Below are 14,731 nucleotides of genomic sequence, written 5' to 3' on the forward strand. Positions count from 1 at the left end.
GGTTCGGATCCTTGGATTTCCTTCCCGCTCGTTAGGGTCATCGCGCTTACGTTCTTTGGGTTCAACTCAGGCTGAGATGGCAATTTACCTTGGACTTGGGACTCCAAACGGTTGATTGTTATGGCTATTTGGTTCATTTGATTTTGCATGGATTGCATCTGGCTCATTTGATTTCTTTTGTTATGCAGTTCGGAGTCCGTCTTTTGTTGATGTTACGCGGTAGTAGCCATCAGTTGTTTCATTATCTCCTCCAAAGATGGACTAGAGTTCGGTGGCTGAGGTGGTCAGGGAGGGTACTGCTGCTGGTACCCTTATTGTCTATTTAACACAAAGTTAGATTGTCTGTTCCTTCCATAGCTGAGGTTGGGATAGTCCCTCCAACCCGGGTTATACGTATTCGACTACGGGTCATAGGCCTTTCTTGGCGCGGGCGTGTGACCAATCATGTTTACTTGCTCTGCACTTTCCTCTTGAATCATTGGACATATCTCCGTAGAATGACCCATACCAGTACAAATCCCGCACACCTTGGCCTGAGATGCATTTCCTACAGCCAACTGCCTAACAAAAGAAGTCAAATCAGTCAGCTGCTGCTGGATAGAGGATGTCTCTACTTCATTCACCTTGCGTATCGGGACATCTTCTCTTGTATCAAATTGCTGTGAATTCTTCGCTATTCCTTCAATTAGCTCCCACGCTGCTCGAGGGGTCTTGTTCACCAGAACCCCTGCACTTGCAGTATCAATTATACTCCTGTCTCTGAAGAGTAGCTCCTCGTAAAAATATTGTATGAGCAACTGTTCATTTATTTGGTGTTGGGAGCACTTGATGCACAACTTCTTGAATCGTTCCCAGTAGTCGTAGAGCGACTCCCCTGGGTGCTACTTGATACCAAATATCTCCTTTCTTAGACTTGCAACTCGGGACGTTGGAAAATACTTGTCTAAGAATTTTATCTTCAATTGGTCACACATGGTAATGCTACCTGGTGGTAGGTAGTACAACCAGTTTTTTGCAGAGTCCTTCAAGGAGAAGGGGAATGCCCTCATTTTAACCTGCTCTTCTGTAATGCTCGGGAGTTTCATGCTGTTGCAAACTACATCAAACTCTTGCAAGTACTTATACGGCTCTTCACCTGGTAAACCATGAAATGATGGCAAGAGATGAATTAGACTAGATTTTAATTCAAATGGAGTGTTATCATCTAAACTTGGAAAAATAATGCACAAAGGCTGCTGATTTAAATCAGGAGCAGCCAATTCCCTTAGTGTTCGTGCATTAGCCATGGTGACTTCCTCTTAGTCCGAATCACTTGAATTATCACCACGCAAATTTGCCGACTCCACCTCTGGATTAAGTCCCTGAAGTGCAGTACCGGATTGCTCCTTCCTGAGCTGTCTGGTCTCTTTTCGTGTTCTCCGTGCGGGTCTCTCTACCTCAAGGTCAAAAATCAATTCAGCTGTACGAGAAAATCGAGACATACACTAGAAAAATACCAGAAAATTAGAGCAAAAATGAATTGAAAATGAAACAAATACTAACACCAGTCCCGGTAACGGCGCCAAAAATTGACAGGTTGTTGAAGACTGTGCAATAATAAAATCAAACCTAATTGCCAAATAAAGTAATCAAAACCCAATTTCAAGTACTGGAATAGGGACTTTAGGTGTGCAATGGGTTACTTGATTCACCCTATTCTCGAAGAGTTTGTTTGATCCGATATACCTGAATGGGATGGTTTTTCACAAATAATTATTAAATTGTATACAGGGCAAGTAGGGTCGTATTCTCAGGAATTGGAGATATTTGTTTCTTTAGAAATTCAAAGTAACATAGGGGGTGTTTTGTTATAAAGGGTAACAATTACAACAATTCAACTAAGAATAAAATAGCCAACTAAAAATTAAATAACAATTCACTAAAATCAAGGTAATAATAATTAAAGATCTAGCCAAGAAATAACTTCAGCAATGGTTCACTTAATTGATTATTGATGCACAAGCAATTTCAATTATTTTACCAATAAATAGGTTATAACTGCTAAACAAGTGATGACAGTCAACATCTCCTTACTGTGTTGGTGATTAAGGTACGCCCGTTAATCACTGCTCTAATTGAGAAATAATTCTAGGTACGCCCGTAAGATTTAATTCCCCAATTACCTTACATATTAGAGAAACCCTATTCTAATCAAATAACGCACTATCAGGGTTATTTCAGATTAGTCCGCGTATCCCCCTAACACAAACCTAATCATGCCAGTTGTCACTAATTCAAGACAATTAAACAATTACGGATTTAATACCCTAACTGACAATAGATTATCAAATCAACTAATTATCCGAATCCAAAATAATCAATTAAGTAAATAATCATGAATACTGCAATCAAGGGATATGCGAATACCAATAAATAAAAGAAAATGATAAAATTAAATCGATTTCACAATTTTTAGGCGAACCAAAGCCTCCATTGTTCCTTGACTAGAGTGAAGTAATTAGTTCATATTTGATGCGAAAAACCCATACAAAATTGCAAAGAAAGCAGCGCCCATCAATTGGGTAAATTCATGTCGTTGGAATACTGTCGAAAAAGTAAAGCTAGAGGATGTAGTTCATTGCTTTGTTTGGTCCTGACATCCAAAAGAAGAAAAGCCGATACGAAGCCAAAAGAAGAGTAAAAGTCTCAAAGCTAAAAGTATTCTACTCCTGACATGCGAGAGGAAAGCAAAAGGAAATCCCAGGGAAAAGTCAAAGTAAAACTAAGCTAAAGGAGACACAATCCTCTGCTCCTAATTCTAATTCCTATCTACTAGTCCTATATTCATCCTACTGTGCGGCGGCTTTTTATCATGAAGAAGACTTCAGCCTTTTTGTTCCTCTTTGAAAGTTGTCTTCCGCAAGTTACCAAAAAGGGCCGCATCATCTTGTTCCAAAAATGCCCCTAGATGCCTGCTACTTGATCTCTTTCCTGATGAATGCCAAATTGGCATTGGTTGTGGTATTTTCGTTCTACTCCTTGAAATGAGTAGAATCGCTAATTTATCCACATCGGATCAGGTAATAGGAGAAATTAATAATAAAATAAATGATAAAATTGCAACCTATCACATTTGTTGAAAAAAGTTATCTTGTATACTTTCTATCAAGCCAGAACCAGATACTTCAAGGACAGTTAACGTCGTTAGTTCTCCAATTTCATCAATCTTTTCTAAGAAATCATAGTCCCTGAGCACAAGGACGTTCAGTTTTTTCAGGCAGCAGAAGCAATGAGGCAATGATTTAATTCTGAGGCTGAAAAGACCCAGAATTTGCAGTTCCTGATTATTCAGTAGGAGACTATTCGGATCTTCCCCGCTGAGACAGTTCCCGTCCAGTAAAAGTGCCTTTGATTGCTGCACTTTTTTATGATTGACTAGTGTTCTGATCACACCATCCACCGAAGTGACTTTTCCAATGCCATCCCGGTCATTACTATTCACAATAACATTAGCCAACCCCAGATTAGCTATTCCACCATATCCTTGATGATGATAGTTAATAAGTATGGTTCCTCTAACCATTTGGAGGAAATCATCACCTACTTCTTTCAGCATTTGACAGTACATAAGCTGCATCAAAACACAGTGTCCCTCCTCATAAGCCTCCTTAAGATTGTTAAAAGGACTAAGATATCCTTCTAGTGTCCAGTATGATATCAGCTCACCGTAGTGAACAGATCCATGGTCACGGAAAAAATGGCTGCCCTGCCAAGAAAATTCAACTAAAATACGATCTGACACCCCTCCGTATCCACTTGAGAGCAATAGGGTGTAATTGTAGTCATCACCACCCCATGCTTCTTCCAAAGCCGGTTGCAGATCCTGCACTTTGGAATCATGTTGATGGTAATTTAGTAGGTTTGCTAGCAAGGCTACTTCTCCAGGTGTAAGTTCTTAATTTTTATCGATGAAGTTTTCAACTAAAATTTCAACACCTAAAATTTCAAAAACTTTTGCCACAGCCCATTGCTTTAACAAAGAAATTGACATTTCTGGAGTTAGACATTTCATGTCAATCACTTCCTTATCCCCCCGAGTTTGGTGCCTCGTATCTTCATTCTTTCAAGTTATTAGCACCTTAAGTTTTTGCTGTCCATCTCCATCAGCAACTTCTATTGACTGCTGGTAGGCATTATGCGTGATAAACTGAAGGACTTGATCTAAGTCTCGATCGCCTTCTCTCATTTTTTTTCCTTCATCATCCAAAATTACAAGTATCCCTCGAAGAACATTACTAGCTGAAAGTTTTTTCTGTACCTTTTCTTTCAAGCCATCCAAGGCTTCCTCCTTACCATTGTCATCCTGTACCTGCTCGATATCATCAATTAGCAGCTCCGCAAAAGTGGAAAGTAGAGACAACTGACAAGCAATATGCTCATAGAGAGACATCTCATCATGCCTAACACTCAAAGAAATCCAAAGCATAATGTCAACTCTTTCGTTTGTGACTGCGAGCAGACCAGCTTTTCTTGCCATCCATGTTTTCCCACTTCCTGATTTCCTAGAAAGAACAATTGTTGACACATGTTTTTCCTTGAGAAGTTTAAGAATTTCTTTTGCCTGCAGTTCCACACTATTCTGGTCCATTGCCAATGTGCCACTCCAAAACACCTGTATCATGATGCAAATGGTTACACATTCCAGCAAGAAAGAAAGAAATTGCAATACTATTAAAATCAAAACTGGCTACGGCATGAACTTTTGTTAGGAACGAAGCATAAAAATTATCACAATGCGTGACCAACTGGTACCGTAATTTGTCCACCAAATACTTGAAAACATGCAAACATATATGCGCACATCAACATAAAGTATGAGTTCATTAGCTTATAAATGTGATCTTGGTTTTTCTTTATGTGCACATGTGCCTTTCTGTTGGCCATTGATCTATTATGGATATGCCCACCATCAATTCCTAGACAACGTCATGGGTCTTGCTACCTCAACCTTGCCCAGAGACATAACAACTGTGCACCGTCTTAGTTGTAGCTTCAAATGAATTCCAGATCTCTATCTATTATCTAATAGAAAATAAAAGTTTTTCTAAGAAAATTGTTATAGGATAATAGAAAAAGCAAAGTGGTGAGAAACGTATCAACTACTTAAACACAAGAAGGTTAAAATGTAAAGGCTAAACTAGTGATGAAAAACAATGCAAAGAGGACATTTCCGCAAGCTCATGGATTCTGGATACAACTGTCCAAATATCTAAAACAAGCGACTTCATGGCTCTAAGGAAAGTAATGCAGGAGATACAAACAAGTGGTACAAGAAGATCTACACGGTTAATAATAAATTCTACAGTTGAAATTGCCATCATTGACAACTAAAAGTCCATGATCCCAGAATATAACAGCACTCTCTGAAGATCAAGATAGATAAATGTGACCAATATCGACTATATCTACAACAATGCATTGGATCATGATTAAATGAGGATTGGGACGAGTAATGGCCATCTTTTCCCACATTTAGCAATCGGACAAACTAATCCAGACCACTCTACCTCCAATTAAACCTTTCACACTGACACAGTCAAAACACACATAAGTTATAGTTAAAATTTTCTCAGCTTAAATGTTTACTGATTTCATAAGTTTCACAGGAAATTTTACATTTGAACCAAATTAATCTCCCACCAGGTTTTCAATATAACAAGATTCTCAGCTACGAGGCTAGAGGACACTAGATTTTATTTTCCATTAAAGATTAACCTCTTCCGGTTAACTTTCGCACCTTTTAGGATCATATTCCATAATAAGTTATTTTCTACCCAACATCACAATAGTTATTCAATGTCAAAAAGATCCTTCTGTATCCAGACAACAATTAACAGCATAATATTGTTACATATTACATAAAAAAAACTCTGAACTTTCTGCAAAAGGGTATGCATAAAACAACTAAACTAAACCATTTCAAGACAAACCTGGAAATGCTTTCTTGATTACCTGCTATTGCTTGCTGTCCGTTGTTTGAGGGATGTCTGAGAAACTAGAACAGAGCTTCAAACCTTCAACAAAGAAAAAATGTTCTACTCTGTTTTGGCATGCTTGAGTTGACAAGACTAGGATTGGTTTTATTAATAATAAAATAAAAGTGTTTGGATAGCAGGTTTTTTTCAAATAATATTTCGCTTGCATCATAAATACATTTTTCAATCCATCGTTTTATATTCTTAACTATCTTTTTATCTCACATACATCACATCATAAAAAGTGTTACAGTAATTATTTCAAATAATACTGGGAGTGTTTGGATACACATATTATTTCAAATAATATTTCACTTGCATCATAAACACATTTTCCAATCCACCTTTTTATATTCTCAATCAACTTTTTATCTCACATACATCACATCACAAAAAGTGCTACAGTAATTATTCCAAATAATATTTTAAATAATACTCTATCCAAACACTCTATCCAAACAAAAAAAATTTCGCTTTTCTTTTAGATTGGGCCCAATATCCTTTCATCAATACTTTTGGCAGTTTGCAGCTAATCGTTAGAAAAGCATTTTCATACTTGGCCAATTATTTTTTGGGTATTCAAGAGGAAAGGGTTGGGAAGGCACAAAGCAATCACTAGGGGAAAATTTCCAAATTATGATTTTTTTTTTTAAAAAGAGTTTTCAAATAGTGATAATTTTGAAATATGGATCAATTTTTCTAAATCATGTGTTTATTGGATGCTATTTTGTGAGAAATCAATATCTGGATGAATTAAAAAAAGAATTTTGTAAAACATATTCACTAAATATGATTTTCACCCTATTGGGAGAGTTTGAAAAACATCACCGTTTGATTTTTTTTTTAATAAATTCTACTATTTGGGAATTCAGTCCAATCACTAGAGAACAGTGTCCAAAGTCTAAAATAATTATATTTTATTACACATGATTTATATATAATTTTGTAATAGACATATATAATTTATTCTTTTCATATATTTCACAAAGACTCTGTGTATTTATTAGCATGCCAAATTTATGTGTCGTGGTTTGAGTCTTTAATTTTAATCTTATATCTCATTAGCCAATCACGGCCACCAATTTAATGCAGTAGCCCTCCCTTTTATCCCTCGTGTTCTCACTAGATACTAGAGTGTTACTTTGTCGCCAATGTTGCAAGACAACTTTTAGCAAATATTGCAAGAATGCACTATTCTCATGGCTAAAATCTTCTTGGTAAATAAATTTACTGGTAAAATCATCAATTTCTAATTGCGATTATCAAATTTTAGAGTCCCCCACTTTTATTTTGCGATACATATGGTGGGCATCTTGCGCATATTTGTTCAAGATTTTATTAATAGTCCAAAGCACTAGCCTAAACTGCATGTATTCTTTTTCTTTTTTTTTTTGTATAGTTAAGAATAACGTAAAAAGACTTTCGAGAAACTTTTGTCCCTTTTTTCACCATTCACGCTGTTGTTAATACCAGCCAGGCTTCTGAGAAACTTTTCTTCCCTTTTTTCATCTTGCTTTTTTTTTTTGGTTTCTATTAGATTACACATGCTATATATTAACACTTTCCTATCATATTTTGTTAGGTATAGAGGACCTACTATTTGATTGTCTAATTGGTTGGCAGTTAATATGGTCGTCCTTGCTCGTCGTCCTTGCTTGTCATCCATTTAATTGGTAGTCAGATCGTGCTAAAGTTAGGGGTGTGCATTCGGTGCAAAATCAGTAATTCGGTGCAATGAATTCGGTTATTTCACCTATAGAAATCTAAACTGTTTTCAATTTTGAATTGACCATAACCAAATTTATTCCGCAACCGATTTCAAATTTGAATAGACCGAATTCATCTATTAAAAAAAAAGATAATAATACCCTGCAATTTACATGCATTCACTTACACTGCTTAGTTGTCTTATCTATACTTAAAGTCTTAAGATTAGGGAATAGATAATATGAATTTTCATGTTAAATATGTAATGTAAATTTATAGCACACTAATACTTGCAAGTTACAGATTACGCATTCAAATATTCAATAATTCAAACATGAATGATGTATCAAATTTCCAATATCTAAATTCTAATTACTAATTATGTTTATTGTTTAATATTTAGTATTATACATATATGTATTAATTATTATCTAATTCTAGTCATGTTACTCATGTATAAAATAATAAGTATTAGAGTTATCTTATATTGTTATATATTACTATATATTTGTATTAATATAGTCATATAACAATTAACAAATACTAAAATACTATATTGTACATTATTATATATTATTATTATTATAAGTACATGATATGATGATAATACCATATACTAATTATTATTAATAGCATTTACCTATAAAATATAATAATATATTAGTAGTATATACTAATACTAAATAGCATTCATCTATATATTATATAATTTTATATACCAATTTGGTATTCGAATACGGTAATGCAGTACCCTATTTCAATTACCGAATTTGAATATGAAATCGGTTATTACCAAATTTATAATCTCATTACCTATTTCATACCATATTAGAATTCGATGAATTTGGTATGTACCAAATTTGTACCAAATTACCAAATACTCGATTTCAAATTATCGAATTGAATTTGAATTCGGTTATGAATTTGATATGTATCGAATTTGCTCACCCTAACTAAAGTTGTTCAATGAGTTTTGTATTGCCTAGCATTCATTACTAGAATTTATTTATTCCTTTATATGGGTATAAGTAAGGTGTTTTGATTAGGGTTGCAAACGAATTGAATCTTTCGTGAGCGGCTCAAGTTAAAGTTTGACTCGAATTCAAATCGAACTCGAACTGGTCAAATCAAACTCGAATTCAAAATATTAAACTTGTTAGTTCGCAAGTATATATATATTACTTTTATTTTAATAGTAAAATTACATATATATTTTTAATTATTTATTAAGAAAAAATATTATTTTATTCATTTTTAAAAATAAAATAATTATCTTATATATTTTTTCGAGTTCGAGCTCGACTCGAATTTCAGTCAAGTTTGAGCTTGAGCTTTAGATTGGCAGCTTGTCGAGACTCGACTCGAATTTTAGTCAAGTTCGAACTTGAGCTTTAGATTGGCAGCTTGTCGAGATTGGGCTCGAATTCAAACTAATAAAATTAAGTCAAGACTCGGCTTGATTAGGTTAAAATTCGATTTGACTCGACTCGTTTATAGCCTTAGTTTTGATGCATTCCTTATTAAAAAAAAAGGGAAGAAGAGGAAGAAGATGTTTTATTCAAACACATTTTTCCAATATTTTTTTATTTCATATATATCACATAAAAATACTATAGTATTTTTTAAAAAGATTATTTCAAATAATCTACTATTCAATCACACTCAAAGTTCTACCTAACCCTTTCTCTGCATTGTTTTGCAGCTCTTTTTTATATTTCAAGTGCCCTTTCTAATGACAAAAAAAAAGAGAAAAAAAGTGCACTTTCCCTTTATTTGTCACCCTCGTTCATCTCTCCCCTTTTTTTTTTGTTATGCTAGTGACGTTTAGTTGATGGAAAAAAATGACTACATGTACAAAAATCTTTAATTTTACTCCTTAACAAAAAAAAAATACCGAGAACTTGGAATATGCACAGGTAACAACCTAAAATATATTAGTGAAGTACATTTTTTTTGTTCATTGTCAATAAGAATGTATTACATGACTTTAAAGATGATAACTTGTTTTGATCAAATTTTAATAAATTAATGAAATAATGATTGATTTATTTTGAAAAATCAATCCCAAAATGCAATAAATCATTATACGTGCTTATTTTGATACATTAATTTATATTATTTATGCAATTATTATGGTGGTAACATTTTTAGTAATGTAAACAATTTGTATTCATCAACTTGAAAAGTTGGTGATTCTTATGTGTAATGACAAAATTCTAAAAATTACCAACAAATAATTACAAGTACATGATAAGGAAGAGATTGTTGGGATTGAAGAGTTTTTTTTTTTATTTTTTTTGGTTATTTAAGTCTGCTTAAGACTATTGTTGGGATGGATGGGTTTTCTTTGAGCCTTCTTGCAATCTATTTTTGTTTAAGTTTTCTTGTGAATGCAACCACTTTCCCTTTCCCTTTTTAATTTTCAATTTCCTTTCATGGAAGTTCCAATCCTATTTTTTTTCCAACAACGATAATATAACTTATTCTAGTCTAATCTAAAGAGAGGGAGAGGGGGAAGTCACACATAGTGGCTGATGGCAGCCAAGGATCGAACAGACCATTGACCTTCCACCTCCACTAAGACTTAAAGAGATTTTGGTGACCAACATACCAAGAGGCTGTTGGCATGGAAGTCCCGGTCCCAAATCTTTCCAATTCTCTCATTACACGAATTTATTGGAGCCAACTCGTCTCTCTTCCTTCCTCGTTATGCAACATTGCAATTCCTTTATTTTTTTTCCCCTAGGGGTTTCTTTAATTTTTCCTTTTCCTATGTTGAATAGATAAGACAGGCACTGTATATCGAGTGGTGTATGTTATCTTATGTTACTTCTACAGATTTATATTAGTTTACGAATCACTAGAACATTAGATTAAAAAAAGAATCACTAGAACGTACGAACTACATGTAAAAAGAAACACTAATAGTAAAATTCTTCAAAATGTACATATTATTTTATGTATTAAAAAGAAACACTAATAATAAAATTCTTCAAAATGTACTTATTATTTTATGTATTAAAAAGATACATGAATAATAAAATTCTTATTTGTTTACAAAGAAAATATAAAGAGAATATTTACAAAAAAAGGGAAAATTTTCATTAAAAAAGTAGCAATCCAAACAAAGTCTAAACTTCCAAAATTAGATCCTTACATATTACTGACAATGTTCTTTTTTAAACAGTTAAAATTAGTACAATTAGCAAGGGCTAATTTTCTAGTTTGTTTAAAATGTTAACTCCTTTTTCAAATACTACAATTTGAATGGTTAAATAGTTTTTCTTCAAGGTAGCAAGTCCAGTCTTTTCAATTCAAGGATTTTGGGTGGTGAAAAATACAATCATATGAATATGGCTAAGCTTAGGCTCTCTCTCTTTCTTTCTTTCTTTTTTTTTTTTTTTTGAGAGGGGGGGGTTTGGATTAACTTTATTCTATGGATTTAGAAGTAAATTTTTTGAAAGGAGAGGTCCAAAATTTCTTGTAATCTTAATTAATCAACCTAAAATTTTAGTTCAATGAAGGAAAATGGATGTATGTATTATACTTTTGGTCTCAAAAGCTATTTTCGACCATTTCGACGTTTTCATGAGTATAATTTCTTGTTTGTGTTTGTTTTGATCACGATTAAATTGTACAGACAAATGCTTTTTTTTTTTTTTTGTGGGCAATTTGATGAATGCAATTTCTTTTTGTTAGTGATGTGTAAAGATGTGTATAAACCATTATTGGATTCAAGTAAAATGGCAAATCGACATGGACCCAGTTCTTGAGTAGATCATTAAATGTATACAACCAAATCAAGTGAGAGTTTATTATTGGGACAGCCCTAATTAAATCAACAAGGATCCACCTCTCAGATTTGAAGCAAACTCGACTCTTATTTATTCTTTTCGTAAAACAAAGGGTAGATGCAGTAGCCCAATATTTACTGTATAATCACACAGAGAGGGTTAGATACAATACATATTAGATCTAAAATTTTTAAAACTAGTATTTTGACCCGTGCTGGGATTATATTTCAAATCAAAATAATATTGTATATATTTATATATTGTGGTACAGAATAATAAATAAAAATATATATATATACTAAAAAATTTAAAGAAGTGATGCTTAATATTTTGAAAAAAATTTTAATATATAATGATTTACATGATAAAAGAATTGTTAACACATTTAAGGAGAGAGTTAGGTTGAGTGGTAAGATGAGACAGTTTTCTATAAAAATCAATTTATTAATTAATATCCTACAAAACATATTATGTTATACCCATATATCAATACTTATAATATAAAAAAATAAATTATAACCAATTTATTTTCTTCCATTTTTAGAAAAAAATCTTTCTCCTATCTTGTGCCTATAAAATTGTTGACTGCATTTAGATTAGCATTTTTCATAAACTTTAACATATATTTAAAAAATAATCTCCGTAATATGTGTTTTTAGAGTTCTCAAAATTATTAAAAATCACCATTATTTCCCTCTTCTCTTATCCGCCACCTAGTTATCAGATGTCTCCTACGACTTTCATATCTTCTATCATGATACCACTATCTCTATTATTTTTTTTGTCATCTCTATCATATTCTTGTAATCCCCTTTCTTTTTCTCTCTCTTCTCCGCTCATCCTTGTAACCCATATTTCTTTTTCAACCTTTCTTGTCACTTTTCAACTCCTCACCATTTTCTTCCCTCCCTTCTCCCCCTATACCTAACCTCTAAATTCATATTCCTGCGACCCAATATATTTAACTTTACCTATCATAAAGAAAAGATAAAATTGAAAATTGATTACAATGGTTGCAATTATTTGGATCTAAAAATGAAAATGAAAAACTGATAATATCTGTAATATTCTCAAGTACTACAATCAATATATATTTATATATATATATTTAACATAGCAAATACATATTTATATATGAAGACAGTAATAAGAATACATAAAATAATTAATGATACCAAAAGTTATCTTTAGTGTTTGGATTTTGCACTCTTATTCAAATCTAATGTCAAATTTGGGCCAGATATATACAAATTAAGCAGTATTTTAGGGTTGAATATACTATATCTTTCTCTTAAACTATAATGTTACTTTTTTTAAAATTTTTGGTAGAATTGGTGTTGTTATTATCATTATTTTTTTTTATCAAAAATGAATATTTCAAAAAAAATTCCAAGTTAAAAGGCTAGTAATACTTTGTTTTTTATTTAGTGATTTCATAATTTGGATTAAATGAATGGTACCATTCTTGATTTTTTAAATCCATGACATTATCTCCTTTTTGTTTTCTATTTAATTTTGACCTTTTACTTAGGATTACTAAGTTAAAAGATAAAACATTGCCATTTACTTTTTAACTTTTACTAAGTTTGGCAATGCTTTCTTTTTATTTATCCTCCCACTAATAAACTTCAAACCAAATTCCTATATAAGTGGAGTCACTACTTTTTTAAATTAGAAAGGCATGGAAGCCACTTCTTACTTAAGAAAATGTTATTTTCACTCTATTTTTTATTATTTGCAATTTAACCATTTGTTTTATCATATAGTCTAATTAATGAAAATTATATGACCAAAATGATTATTGAAGTGAGAATAACAAAAATGAAGTGTAAATTATCTTACTTATTTAAATTAATAAGCAAGCATGAAAGGATGTTATATTTGTTATCTCTTCTTATGGTCTTCTAGAAGTTTTAATTGTTGTAGAATCATAAATAATGCAAGGTAATCGGAAACGTGATGGGTTGAAGTTCAAATAGGATAACATGCACATTAACCAACAATTTGAAATGAAATGATTTTAAAAAATAACCAACAATTTTAAATGTGAAGAGTAAATATGGAAGTTGAAAGGAATATATTTTATAAATTAAATTAAATATAAAATGCTAGAAAAATGGAATTGATAGTTGAAAGGTGCGTGAAGACTTGTTAAATTAAATTATTCAAGACTCGATAAGTTATTCATATAATAGTTGGGGACAAAAAGTGGCCCTTGCGAGTGGCGGACAGAAGTGGAAAAAGTGGTTGCCTTTGATAAAGTGGCTTTAAATTCATCCGAAGTCTTGAGTCTTGCAACAAATATCTACCGTCCTTTATTGCTCAATTATTTTCACATCCATTTGGACAACATTCCCTTGCTTTAGCATTCTAACAACTTTTTTTGCATCTTTTTTAGACCTTTTTTAGATTCAATTTCATTTTCCTTTTCAAGAACGGACCTTGAGACAACTTTAGAGTTGAACTGGAGACATATCATGCCTTGGGGTAGCTTGTTGAGGCAAATTATTCATATTTCTGTTCTTGAGATTTGACATTTAATTTAGGATTAATCTTATATATGCCGACAGTATATAAACTATCAGTTTTAAATGCATGATAATTAATTTAAAATTAAAATTTAAAATCAAAATTTAAACTTAAAATGAAAAATCTCTAATAGTCTCTTACTCTTTCAAAATCTCCAATTTTCTCCTAAGGTAAATGATGCTGCCTTTATTCCAATATTATTTCACAGCATTTTTTTGTAAAGATGACAAAAATACTCCTTTCAATTTCAAGTCTAAGTTACAAGTCAACTAGAGAAGGATAACTTGGACATTAAAAAAAAAAACCTTTAACATAACTATATAAAATCTGGAAGTTGAACCTCCAGCAATGGGGGCAGCAACACTCCTCTTTGATGCATTGTTGAAATTTGAAATTTAGTTAGTAGAAATGGCAATGGAGGAATTGAAAGTGGAAGTTGTCTTTGTTTTGGGAATTAGTTGGAAGTGGGGAAGTTGTCTCTCTTTGGGAAAATTTCTATTGTTAATTCCATAATATAAGTATAGAGATTTGTTTCAATTAAGTTCAATTCTAAGCATGTAAATGCTATATCTATATTTATCTATATATAAAAAGAAAACAAAAGAAACAAAAGAAAAAAGAACAGCAATCCTTCAAAGAATAATCAAACTCTTAGAAGTTCTATACCTTGTAAACATAGAGGAAGTT

At 32.2% G+C, this 14,731-nt stretch overlaps 1 protein-coding gene across 1 annotated transcript; it reads right to left on the bottom strand.

Moving 5' to 3' along the window:
* Window positions 1-401: 401 nt before the first annotated feature.
* Window positions 402-1,286, bottom strand: LOC113713960 (uncharacterized). Its single transcript, XM_027237760.2, has 2 exons — window positions 986-1,286; window positions 402-727 (listed from the first exon to the last, which is right to left on the bottom strand). The coding sequence occupies exons 1-2, from the start codon at window positions 1,284-1,286 to the stop codon at window positions 402-404; spliced, it is 627 nt and encodes a 208-aa protein (XP_027093561.2).
* Window positions 1,287-14,731: the final 13,445 nt, after the last annotated feature.

Source organism: Coffea arabica, chromosome 10c (genome assembly GCF_036785885.1).
Source record: "Coffea arabica cultivar ET-39 chromosome 10c, Coffea Arabica ET-39 HiFi, whole genome shotgun sequence".
Lineage (NCBI taxonomy): Eukaryota > Viridiplantae > Streptophyta > Magnoliopsida > Gentianales > Rubiaceae > Coffea > Coffea arabica.

Excerpts from the sequence above, each read along its gene's own strand:
- LOC113713960 (XM_027237760.2), bottom strand. The coding sequence starts at position 1,286 with ATGGCTAATGCACGAACACTAAGGGAATTGGCTGCTCCTGATTTAAAT. Across the intron at positions 728-985 it reads GTTGTACTACCTACCACCAG|GGGTTCTGGTGAACAAGACC; the intron begins GTAGCATTACCA and ends CTGCAAGTGCAG.